The sequence below is a fragment of the Sprattus sprattus genome, assembly GCF_963457725.1.
Source record: "Sprattus sprattus genome assembly, chromosome: 2".
NCBI lineage: Eukaryota > Metazoa > Chordata > Actinopteri > Clupeiformes > Clupeidae > Sprattus > Sprattus sprattus.
Window position 1 is genome coordinate 11902651 of NC_137921.1, and position 12500 is coordinate 11915150.

General features: G+C 44.7%; 1 protein-coding gene across 7 annotated transcripts in view; it reads right to left on the minus strand.

The window, feature by feature from the left end:
- Window positions 1-12500, minus strand: part of scn8aa (sodium channel, voltage gated, type VIII, alpha subunit a) — a gene marked incomplete at both ends in the record, with an annotated part of 45914 nt that overhangs the window by 28222 nt on the left and 5192 nt on the right. For 5 of the 7 annotated variants that reach the window (XM_080833651.1, XM_080833650.1, XM_080833647.1 and 2 more), the window contains 7 exons: window positions 971-1112; window positions 1741-1804; window positions 2493-2714; window positions 6095-6186; window positions 7092-7220; window positions 7658-7738; window positions 8846-8982. In XM_080833651.1, the coding sequence (XP_080689777.1) occupies window positions 971-1112; window positions 1741-1804; window positions 2493-2714; window positions 6095-6186; window positions 7092-7220; window positions 7658-7738; window positions 8846-8982 (867 nt within the window). Of the gene's footprint in view, window positions 1-970; window positions 1113-1740; window positions 1805-2492; window positions 2715-5664; window positions 5757-6094; window positions 6187-7091; window positions 7221-7657; window positions 7739-8845; window positions 8983-12500 lie in introns of all 7 variants that reach the window. The other 2 variants (XM_080833649.1, XM_080833648.1) reach the window with 1 other exon arrangement.

A 12500-nucleotide genomic window follows, 5' to 3' on the forward strand; every position in this document is an offset into this window, starting at 1 on the left:
TAAAGGACAATAAAACATCCCTCTGACTGTGTTGAATGTGATCTGGGGAATGTGAGGTACACGGGCATTTGATTTACGTGAGAGCCTTTAGAGGACAGCAGGGAAGATGAGTAAGAGAGAACAAGAGAATATCAGTGAGGATGACGAAAACAGTGGAGGAAAAAAATGAGAACACCTTTAACAGAATCCCACCCCGGGCCCAGGAATAGTCCTCATCGCCTGAGTGGCTCGGGATGGAGCGCTGCTGCTCCGCTCCCCCAGCTGCCAGCGCTGTAATCCACTGGTGAATATTTAATGGCCTTGTCTAAGTGTTTCCTCCATTACCAGTAGTGAAGCAGAGAGGAGAGGAGAGGAGGGAAGCCTGCTACTGGTGGAGGACAGGGTGCGCACACAGGACTACGGGCTGGAGCAGGAGACATCTGTTTGTGCTTTCAGTTTCTCTTTACTTTCTTGACTGACAGGAGAGGACTGACACACAGGGATATTTCAAGTGAAAGAAAAGAGGCTAATATGAGCTAGTGTGGTGTGTGAGGGAAACTGGTAAATGCACCTCAATGATGAGAACTGTGTAAAGGACATGAGAACAAATAAGAGAATAGAATAAATAAGAGGTGGTATGGTATGGTGCGTGAGAGTGTAGTGTAGTATATTATGGTGATAGCATTGTAAGGTTCAGTATAAAATACTGTAGTATGCTATAGTATAGAATAGTGTCTTGCAGCCACAAAGACTTCAAAGTTGAGGCCATTTGACCCAAAGAGGCAAAGTTTCAGTGAGGGCACCTCTGTTTTAAAACACCGTCAATACGCCCCCCAACCCCCCTTCTCCACACACACACACACACACACACACACACACACACACACACACACACACCATCGTTCATGCAGACGGCACGAACAGCTCAAAGCTCCCGAGACGACAGTGGCTATTTATCAAATCAGCAGGGGGGTGGAAGCCTAGCTCTTACCAACTGATACAAGTTCTCCCAGAAGTCCTGCGTCATGAGTCGGAAGAGAGCCAGGAAGGCCCAGCCGAAGCTGTCGAAGCTGGTGTAGCCATAGTTTGGATTGCGGCCAGCTTTCATGCATGTGTAGCCCTCAGGACAGCGGCTTTGAGAGAGGGAGAGCGGGGGGAGCGGGAGGGGAGGGGGGTAGGGCAGCGGGACATAGAGAGAGAGGGAGGAAGGAAGTGGAGAAGTGGGGTGTTTCAAAAATGACTCAGCATTACTCTATCAGCCAGACAGAGTGAGTGTCAGGATATTTATAGCAATGTCAAGAACAAAGAAAGGCCCTGGATGCACTCGCGTTTGATTTAGCCACCGTGGCAGCTAGACATCAGGCAAAATTTTGCTCAGACTCTCTCTGGGTGTTCTGTCATGAGCAAACCCAGCACTGACCACGGGCCATTCTTTACAGACATGTTGCAAATGTAGCTCCTAGCATGTAATCAATCAATCAATTCAACCACATTTATATTTCTTCAATTAGGAGAATTTTTTTATCGTAACAGTCTATCTGTGCAGGTAACATACTGTATGTTTTATTTGTAAGTTTGCTCCATGTGTATCAAATTACCTACGATATATTAGCACCTTGGTCTATGTGTATCAAATTACCTACGATATATTAGCACCTTGGTCTATCAGCCTAGTCCACCACATTCAATCTTTGTATGTGTTCTTTTTTCAACTTGACTGAGTAACATATTGGGAGATTTTTTAATTGGGGGACCACTTACCCCGAGTCAGAGCTGTTGCCGCATAGAAGGGCATCTAGTTGCCCTGGATAGAAGTAGAAATTGGCTGGGGAGAGAAGAACAAACACAAGGAGGGCGTTAGGCGAATGATACCACATTGGACCCCACCACAGGATGTCTTTATGTCTACCAGGTCTGCGGAAGTAGGCGATGAATCACAACGGCTGAGTGTGCTTAAGGCTGAGTGTGCTTAAGGTGTCAAAGGCTTCTCCCACGGTCTTCCCGTTATGAACATCATTGACATGATATACATAGTCAAGTAGCTTGGTGTCAAGTATGCGTGAGGTGTCTTCCCCTCTGAAGTGATGTGTAAGTGCTGGTCTTATACAGTATTTGAGCACTGGATTATTGCCTAAAGGTGCATGGCGGCATCCAGCTCTGAATCTGAAGCACTGAATTCTGTTACAAAAAGTGCAAAAATAAATTGAGTGTTTAACCCCTGCTATACATTGTCCAGTAGAACTTAGTACACTGTGCAAATGTGCGCGTGCTTTTTGTCTGCTTGATGTCTGTGCACTTTCATTGGGTGTGAGTGTGGTTGTGTCTATATGTCAAACTTCATGTCTGGTGGGACATGTTTGAAAGTGTCATTAGCCTGTATGTGTAAGTGCTGTATTGTAAATGTGTGTTTATGTATTTATGTAGCGTATGTGTTTGTCTCTCCATCCCCAGGCTGGGACGCAGGTGTAGGTGTCCGTGTCCACGTGAGACACAGTTGTGGTGCGGCTCCTCACTGTCGTTCATGATGTACTCGTTCCAGTCGAAGCCTGCGCTGCCATTGGCCAGGTAGGTGGCAGTGTTGTTGAGCGGCCAGATGACGCACTTCTGCCGCAGGTTGCCCATGAAGAGCTGCAGGCCAATCAGGGCGAAGACGCTCAGGCAGAACACGGTCAGGATCATCACGTCCGACAGCTTCTTCACTGACTGGATTAGAGCGCCGACGATGGTCTTCAGACCTGAGGTGCACACGCGTGTACACACACACATACAGAAACACACACAGAGGGACAAGGGGGGTTGCATATGTGTTTGCCTGCTATGGTTGGCAAGGGTCAGGCATGGTGGTCCTGTTTTGGTGTATTGGTGTCACTCATGGTGTATTTTTGTGTATGATTTATTCTAGTATGTGCTATTTATAGATAAGTATGATTGAGTGGGATCAGTTTTTTTATTCAGGGACCAAGTACAACACCAAGTGTTCACTGAGTAATCACTGCCTAGAGGGACCCATATAACCGTTTAGAGGCCAGGGGTGTCAAGGTGTGGTAGTGGGAATTTATGTTGCAGCTATGTGTTGATGCACTGTGGCTGCATTCGTAATCATCTTTGTGGAATAACCATGCCTTGACCCCAATGTTCTTATTTTGAAACGTCTTGACAAAGATACACGACCCCCACAATATAGAACAATCATGGTCAACAAAAAAAACTGTTTGGGAGCCTTCCCCTTGCAACTGGCAGTTCATTTACTTCAGGCTGCTTCAGACCATCCTCACTGAACCAGAGCCAGGAAGCCATTTTTGTTTGTTTACAGTAGCAAGCTCCCTTCGGCAAGAGACAGATAATGGTGCCACGTTTTGGGGGGAAATTACAGAAATCATTGGCAGTTAGATCTTTTAACGTCTGAACTCAGTTTGTCAACATATTTGTTTTCCCCATCTCAATATCCACATAAAACGACTGTTGCTTTAGTGTAACAGTCACACGGTCTGGATGACACTGATAGTGCCTTCTGCTTAAGGCAATCACACCGTTGGGTGGCGGCCCTGTTAGGTGAGGGGAGGACTCCCGGCAACAGTCTGAAGAAACTCCACATCCATTCGCCTCTAAATACTGCAGCACAACAGAGGGCCAATGAGAGAGGAAGAAGAAGACGGGCAGGCAGGAGGGGGAAGACGGAGGAGCACGTGAAATGACATGCAGGGCATTTAAACTCCAAGGCTGAAGGAAGGAACGGAGCCGAGCCAATGCTTGTCTACTGCTGCATTGGACTCTAGGGTGTGATTTTTTTGTTGTTGCTCTAACTGACGTATAGTTTCCACTAACCACCCATCCCACAACCCAATGCTACGCCATTACAAACAACTGGACCGAAGAGAGTCTGTGTTACCTTTGAGGAGTCACAAGGCCCTGGGCAGGACTCCTGTAAACCCTGAGAAACCAGCTGAGTGCAGGTTGAGTGCAGAGAAGTTGGACTTAACCAGACCCACCCACCCCATGCCCCCCATATGTGATTATTACATGGACTTACCACCAACCCATCACTTTCAATATGTTTAAAGCATAGGGGTGATCTGTAAAATCTGTAATATTTTCCAATATTTTCTCATTTAGTTCAAAATTGTAATTTGTATGTAATGCGATATTCCAAAGTAGGTTGCTACAGGAATTTGGGAATGTTTCCTCTGGGACTACCTCGTTGTTCCCATTGTTCATAAAAAGGACATTGAGTCCCTCTACTAAATGAATGAAATTATGAATATTTATACTGTTGTCTGCTTCCTGAATGTGTGTGTGTCATCTAAAGACAAATATCTACAGACATATACAGTATTACTAATTGTTGGGTGAACTGGTTCTTCATTCAGGTGCCTATTTGTATTGTTTCTGTGAATCATCCAAAACCAAGCAAAACCAAACAAAATGTAGTGACAAAAATGAATGTTTCATTGAGATAAATCGGCCAAGCTCTTAGTAGGACTATTACTCTAAAAAGCAAGTGACTTCCAAAGCATCATGCAGCATAAAGTATGTCCACAAACTAGGCTTGGCAGTCTTCATAAATAAATCAGAGCTATTGGGGCCCTGGGATTCCACTGAGAGCTGTACAATTCCATCCCGTGGAACAAAACGGAGCATGTCCGAAACTCTGGAATGCCTTTCTGATGGATTTTACTGGACATGTTACACATCCTAGTCCTTTTCGTAAGCCTCAGCTTTGCTACGCTACAGTATCTTGTGTCTAAATAAGTATATTTATAGTCCTCCTTTGTCTACTAGTTTAGGAAGTACAGTTTAACAGTGTTATGTTTCAGGGCATATTTACATATGTAATTACCACTTAAATCTATTTTTAAGAAGGGCAACTACTTTGCTGGGATGATCTCACTGACTAAATGAGAAATGTCTCACTAAACCCTTCAATCCACAAATAGAGTTGTCCATTACAACATATACATTACTTAAAGCAGTTACTCTGCATTTTAATGATTAGCCTGCTGGCTCCTTATCAGGCAGCGGAAGCTGTCCATTTGATAACACGCTGTAATGTAATGCACTGTGTTGTTCAGGCTTTTGGCACAGGCCGTTTTGCGGTTAACAAATAAAGCTTTGTTTCGCTAGGTGCTAGGGCTGACACATAAAGCTTAGCTTCGCTAGGTGCTATGGCTAACACATAAATCTTTGTTTTGCTAGGTGTTAATGCTTACACATAAAGCTTTGTTTTGCTAGGTGCTAGGGCTGAAGAAACTGGGAAGCTGGTGGTGTTTTATTAAATTTTTTGGAAAGGGGGATGGGGGGGGGTGGGTATCAGCAGCTGTTCTGAAAACCAGTGGCATTCATAATGGATAGCCTGGGTGGCCTGAGGAGAGAGTGCAGAGTCTTACGAGGGCCCTGAGATTAATCATAGACTGCAAAGCCTATCAAAAATGTATCGGTACCATTTTTGATCATTTTGAAGTAAAACGTAAAAAAAAGAACATAAATCAAAATCAAGAGAGAAATGAAATCAAATAAAGCGTGAACTGGTATCTCCAAATTAATCGTGTTGCGGGCCTGAGCGAGAAACGGCATAAAAAAAATAATAAATAATAACAAAACGAACAAACCAACCAAAAAAACAAAAGTCCCTCATAGGTATGAGAAATCAAATAAGCTCAGCCTCAGTGTTTAAATTTGGAGTCTCACCTGGAATGACTGAGATAGTTTTCAATGCTCGGAGAACTCTGAAGGTTCTCAGCGCAGATACATTCCCCAGGTCCACAAACTCTGTTACATATCTGAAATAAGGGAGGATCACACACAAACACACCAAATGACAAAACCACACACACAAGAGCACAACACTGAACCGAGAAGGAAGAGGAGGAAGAGGAGAGGAAGAGGAAGAGCAGGAGGAAGAGTTTCACGCCACGCCACAGAGACCTGTCCACTAAGGAGGAGCGGGGAGGAGAAGAAACAAGAAACACGTCACACACACTACGCACACACACACACTATGCACCGCGCATCACCACCACCATCACCGTCACCACTCACACACACAAACACGGCTAAACACCAACAATCCCCACCCCACAGCTTGGGCCCGTGCCCACGCCCACACACACCATCTTACCTGGGATAACAGAAATAGTTTTCAATGCCCTCAGCACTCTGAACGTGCGCAGAGCTGAGACATTGCCTAGGTTTACAAATTCTGTTATATACCTGCAGGATTAAACCAAACCACACATGAAGACATGTTTGCAGTGGGAGGAACACACCTGTCCTGCTAGACTAAAGTTGTACTACAAGCTTAAGTTAGCTATAGTTATGGTTAGTTATAGTCTTCTTCTGTTAAAAACAAGTATCGCAAATCTTTTCACATTAATGGATATTTTTTTCAGTTTCATTTTGAATAGATCAACTTCAAAGTGAATACTCTTATAATGTCATTAATCCACACAAGGCCATCGACAAAACATGAAAAGCTTATGGGAACAACCCAAATCTACATATATACATATGTTTCTATGTAGAGCACAGGCCGTGTTAAGACGGAGGGGTGCACTGCTGAAGAGAAACTGGGGGAGGGAGGGAGAGAGAGTTAGGTCAGTGAGGGAGAGAGCAGCCAGAGCTGACAGACCCCGTGAGCTGGTCACAGGAGCGTAGAAGCCTCCTCCCCTTCTCAACAGAGGAACCTAGAATGTTCTGTTAACAGTCTGGCTCTGCCACACACAAAAGAGACTCATGCTCAGAATGAGATAGGGATGGAGACAGAAGGAGAGAGAGAGAGAGAGAGAGAGAGAGAGAGAGAGAAAGAGAGAGAGGGGAGGAGACAGAGAGAGAGGAGGTGAAAGATTTAATGTAAAATGACGTCTCTCCTTACATTCCCTGACTTCAAAAGACATCTTAAAATAGTACAGTTTTGCATTCATTGTTTTTTTTAAGAGAACAAAAGACTTCTGATGTGACTATTTCAACACCCCTCTTGGGTCATCTGTGACAGGCTTCTGGGCACATCTCATCTCTTATCTTTCTAGTCATCTATGGTGCAAGTAAGCATTGCAGTCTGTGGTCATGTGAAATAGTTCTCAACACAAAATGGCTGGGGCTGGAAGCGTGATACTTACGCCATAGAAATGACCATGAAATCCAGCCAGTTCCATGGGTCTCGGAGGAATGTGAAGTCGTCTATACAGAAGCCTCTGGCAACGATTTTGACTAGTGATTCGAACGTATAAATTCCAGTGAAGGTGTACCTATGAGAGGAAAGAGAAGCCAGGAGAGGCCAGGAGAAGCCAGTTAGCCAACATTAGCATCTAAGCAATACAGTAGAATTCTAATCTACCCATGCACTGTGATGAAGTTCATGCCCTTGCAGACACTATGGTAGGATGTCTCCAAAGCCTCCCATCGCACCGTTTCCTCTTCAGAGAAGAAATATGTCTGAGGGGAAACGCATGCATGTGGCAAATGTGCGACTTAAAATGCCATTTCTTCAGCACTGACCCTTATGACAAATAAAATTGACTAGAGCACTACGATTGTATAGTGATTCTGCTCATGTGAATGACATGCATATACCAGAGGTTATAGGTGGTCAGTTAGGGTCAAGCATTAAGTAAGGATGTATTCTGTGGTCTGCACATGCTTGGTGACTTTTGGTATCCATGCTCTTACACAAAGCAGTACTTACTCTACTTGTTTGGACCATTCTGGAGGGTCACTAAAAGTCATGAATATACAGTTGGTCAAAATAGTACACATAATGACCATGCTGAACAATGTGGGAAGGAGTTAAGGGAAACTTGGAAAAGTCACAGCCAGAAAAAAAACACAGATTTCAAGATTTAAAGGAGGTAAAGACATTTTGTATAAGAGGGACATGCACAGACGTCTACTTGTGACTGCTACTGAGTAGGTGTTGCCACGGTGATCACGGCCCTGCTTTGATTACACAGGGAGTATCACGGCATGCTGAGGCTAACAATCACACTGCCAATGCATCGGCAGCTCTACACTTTAAAAATCTCACAAGCTCATTAGTAGGTTCTAGATTTATCTACATAAAAGAGTTAGCAGACTAAAAGAAGGGGGCAGTTGGCTCATTATCTGCCTGATTGTGTTTATGGGAGGACACAATTTCCCAACTCCACTTTGAAACATAAATAAAGGATTTAACGGGTAACACACCAACCACAGCTCATATTATCTCACAGGAAGTCATTACTGATGATGGACACACTTCCTGTGGGGTGAGTCGGCACTTAGGGACAGATGGACACTCCATTATTATGTAAGGGTGGCGGCCCAGATGGGGGTTGGGCAGGTTGGGTTGGTGAAGGGGTCATTTCAGAACTCAATGGAGTAATAAACCTTTAGAGGCACTGCGACTGAGGCGAGGCCAGAGAGTCTCTTTGAGTCTCTCACTTTAAAGGGACTGTCTGTGACTTTTGGGCTGCAGCTACAGGGTTAAAGGCCCAGTGGCTCCAAGCTCTGCCTCGCAGAGGGACGCAGCCAGCCAACGGATGGGAAGTCGATGGGGAAAGAAACGCCATTCGTTGCTGAGAATGTTGCTGAGAATGAGCCAGCCACCCCACCCCACCCCACAGCCCCTCTTTCCCTCCAGAAGCGGCGTGTGAGGTGTGAGCTAAAGGAAAACCCTGCATGCAGGTATATGTGTGCTGGAGGCTACTGCTGCTCTTTGCCCAGTGAAAACATGCAGTTTCTGCGCATTGCTAGACTGCCTGTCACTGATTGTGTGTAGCTTTTAAGTGAGCTGGTCTGCATTGGTGTGTCTATACTGTCATCACCAGCCAGCGGGAAGGAATGCATGCAGCATAGTCGTGCAGAAGAAAGAGAAGAGCAACCCTTGTGCTGCAACACCATTCGGAAAGGATATGAATGTATCAAAATTTTAATAGCTATTCGCCTGCCAAGATTCAAAGGGCTGATCATGTACAGGGAAGGTGTGGCACTAAAACGGAAGATTGTTTTCCCTCTATTAAGCACTATAAACGTCTGTGGAGAGACAGAGACACAGAGACAGAGGGAGAGGGAGAGGGAGAAAGAGAAAGAGAAATACACAGGTTAGATATTCACAGAACAGTGACACACAACATTCAAAGATAAAGCACTTTTAAGTTTGAGATATACAGCCGCTTTATGTGAATGGTCTAGACAGGTCAGACAACCTTGCGGACAGACATTTAGTAAATCCTTCCAAGAATGTTTTGATGATTATAATTGTACTTTTCACTACCCTGCTGTTTCGTCTTACGTTACAAGTCTGCCTCCAAATTCTAACAGATAATATCAGGTTTATTCACATTTTATGATTCGATAACAGGTTTAATGGAAAACAATAAATGACACCATAAAATACCAAGTCGTTATTTTGATGATATACTCCTCTCACAGATCCTTCCCTGATCTATCTTTCTATTTGTATCTGTGCTTTAATGAGTAAAATAGCTAAAACAAGTAAACAAGAATACCAAAGCAGAAAACAAAACAGGATAACTAAAAATAAGCAAATGGTGATAAAAAACGTAATGTGTGTGTGTGTGTGTGTGTGTGGGGGGGGGGGGGGGGGGGGGGTACAGCTGACTGCTCTATAATCCTGAGTCAAGTAATTTCCCTGCAGGAGCCATTATGGACATCTGATAGGAGAGCCAAAGCCACAGCTGAGCATCCACTAATGAACATGAACACGTGTGGTCAATCCTATGGCCTCAGCAGCAGAAGCCTGCGGTTTGACAGCAACGATCCAGAGAAACATGAGCACAGCATTCCCCAAAAGAAATCAGACCCTGTCAATATCACACAGCTTCCCAATAACAAGCTGGAAGCTGTATCGGGGGCTACATGCATTATATTTACATTATGTAACGGTGTCGTTACGATTGTACATAAACAAGACAGTATCATGGTGGATCAGTGCAACCGATATTAAAGTAGCTGTCACAGTCTGGCTGACCCTGAATCAGTTCTGGGAAACGTTTGATACATGCAGGGCTGGCTCTTGAGGTGAGCATGGCCCTCAGAGGTGGATGACTCAGCTGAACTAGTATGGCTAATTCCTCAGTTAAACTCCTGGAGATCCACTTGAGGGCCAAGATCTGAAGGGATCTCTCTCTCTCTCCCTCATTTCAGCCAAGCAACAAACCTGGCAGGTTGTGCAGCATAGTTCTTTTCTGGCACATGAAACAGCTCACTGAGGGAAGGGAGAGGCTATCTATTTATAGACGCCACATAACGCAGGATTTTTTGAGTTGTAATAAAAAAGCGACAAGAGTGTCACAGCTCGGTGCCACACTCACACACATGCTCACACAGACACACGCACACCTACACACACACACACACACACACACACCTACACACACAGACACATCCACACACACACACACACACACACACACACACACACACACACACACACACACACACACACACACACAGACACATCCACACACATCCACACTTACACACAGACACATCCACACACACACACACACACACACACACAGACACCTACACACACGCACACACACAGACACATCCACACACATACACACTTACACACACACACAGACACATCCACACACATACACACACACACAGACACATCCACATACCCGTGAGAAGAAGGTTCTACAACAGAATGTTCTGGAAAGGCAGTTAATAGCTGTAACATTGAGGACATTTGCAAAAACACAGGCCTGATTACACCTCAATATCACCTTATGCCAGCAATCCATCTAAAATAAGATACGACTGCCGGAGGTGGGTGTATTGACAGAAATGCTGGTGGCCAGAAACATTCATCTGACAAAGTGGTCTACATTGCAGGAAATTCTATCTGTCATGCAACCTCAATCTGTAGACATGAGGGTAGCCAATAAATGCTACTCGTGGGATCAAATTCTTTCTGTGTTTACATGTAATGGCCGTGGTGGGAAGGGAGCCAGGCCTGGAGTAGCACTGACTCTAACAAAATATCGCAGTGCTTTTCTAGTCACTTCTACATGCACTGCTGGTGATGCATGATGCACCAATCAAATCTGTGGCCACTTCGAACAAGATGATAATATGCAAACAAGAGCTGTTTGTCTCTCTCTCTATTCCCCTCTGTTTCTCCCCCTACCTCTGTTTCTCCCCGCCCACCCCCACCACCCCTCTCTCTCTCTGAATATAACCTCATAACTGTTTAAATAAAACATGGCCAGCCACATCAAAGTTTAATGGGACACTATGCGTTTGCTGGAGTGATATGCACCCTTGTGCTTCTACACTACCCGCTTGCCTTCAGAGCCACTGAAAGGCAGCCTTCAGGACCACGGACAGCGATTAATAAGGAACCGATAAAGGAACACCAGCCGCTAAATCAGCTGAACATCAGACCAGCCATTTGCAAGGGTACAGCACTTAGAGTCCTGGCCATTTCAATAATTGTATTAAAATGATAAATTAACTGAATGTATGCAGTATATTGAATTAGGATGATTTAGAGGATAGTACAATTTGTGGCTTTTTCTGCAGGTAAATCCGTCTATTAGCACTAAATCCAATCAAGGAGAACATTCTTCCTGATAAATGCAGATCAAACATTACTGGCAGACATCCACAGTACTTTTCCATGAAACTGTGCTGAGTGCAGATGTGCGCCTCTCCTGCTCAGATGCTAAGAACTAAGACAGGAACCCAGGCACGTTTTTGTCATCATACACACACACACACACATACACACACACACACACTTACACACACACATGCACAAAGTGCATGCTGAAGCCTTTTTTGCAATGCATGACTTGCCATAAAGCTACTGAAAATTTCATACTTTGGAGTAGAGTGGCAGAGAGAGAAAGAGAGAGAGAGAGAGAGAGAGGTATAGAAAAGCCCATAGACAAGCGAATGTGAGCAGCAAAATGGAGGCTGGAGAGAGTGTCACAGCAAAGAAGGGAAGAGAGAAGGGGAGAAGGATGCAGGGAACCATGGGCTGAGCCATGGAGAGAGCCCTACAATATGAGCTTCTTAACCAGATGAACCCTGAACAAATACACCGCCTGTCCATGGGAATAAGCTTGTGGGGTTGGAGGAAGGGGGTGGAGGGAAGAGACCTGGGACATTTTCCCTTTTTGCTCCAAGCTAAGATCAAGTCACATTTCTGCAAGTGCATTTCTACTTTTTCTGACCCACTCAGCCACCAGCACCAGGCAAAGACAACAAGGCGTGACGATAGCCAATCAGCCTCAGGGAGCTACTCAAGGGGGCACAGCTGCATTTCAAAACGCATTCATGAATGCTAACGTGAATCCATACTTTACCATAGTTACCTAGCCAGATGTAATTCCAAATAAACGTGTGAATTCTCTGACACTGCTGTCAGAATGTTTGTGAAAAATCGCTCCAAAGAAAGAAAAAAGAAATTCACTCTTGACCTGAGCATGTGCTGAAGCTGAACAGGAGACAAACAACTCAAATACACTGATATTGTGCTTCATTAGGGGCTATTGATGCAGCCATATGTCACC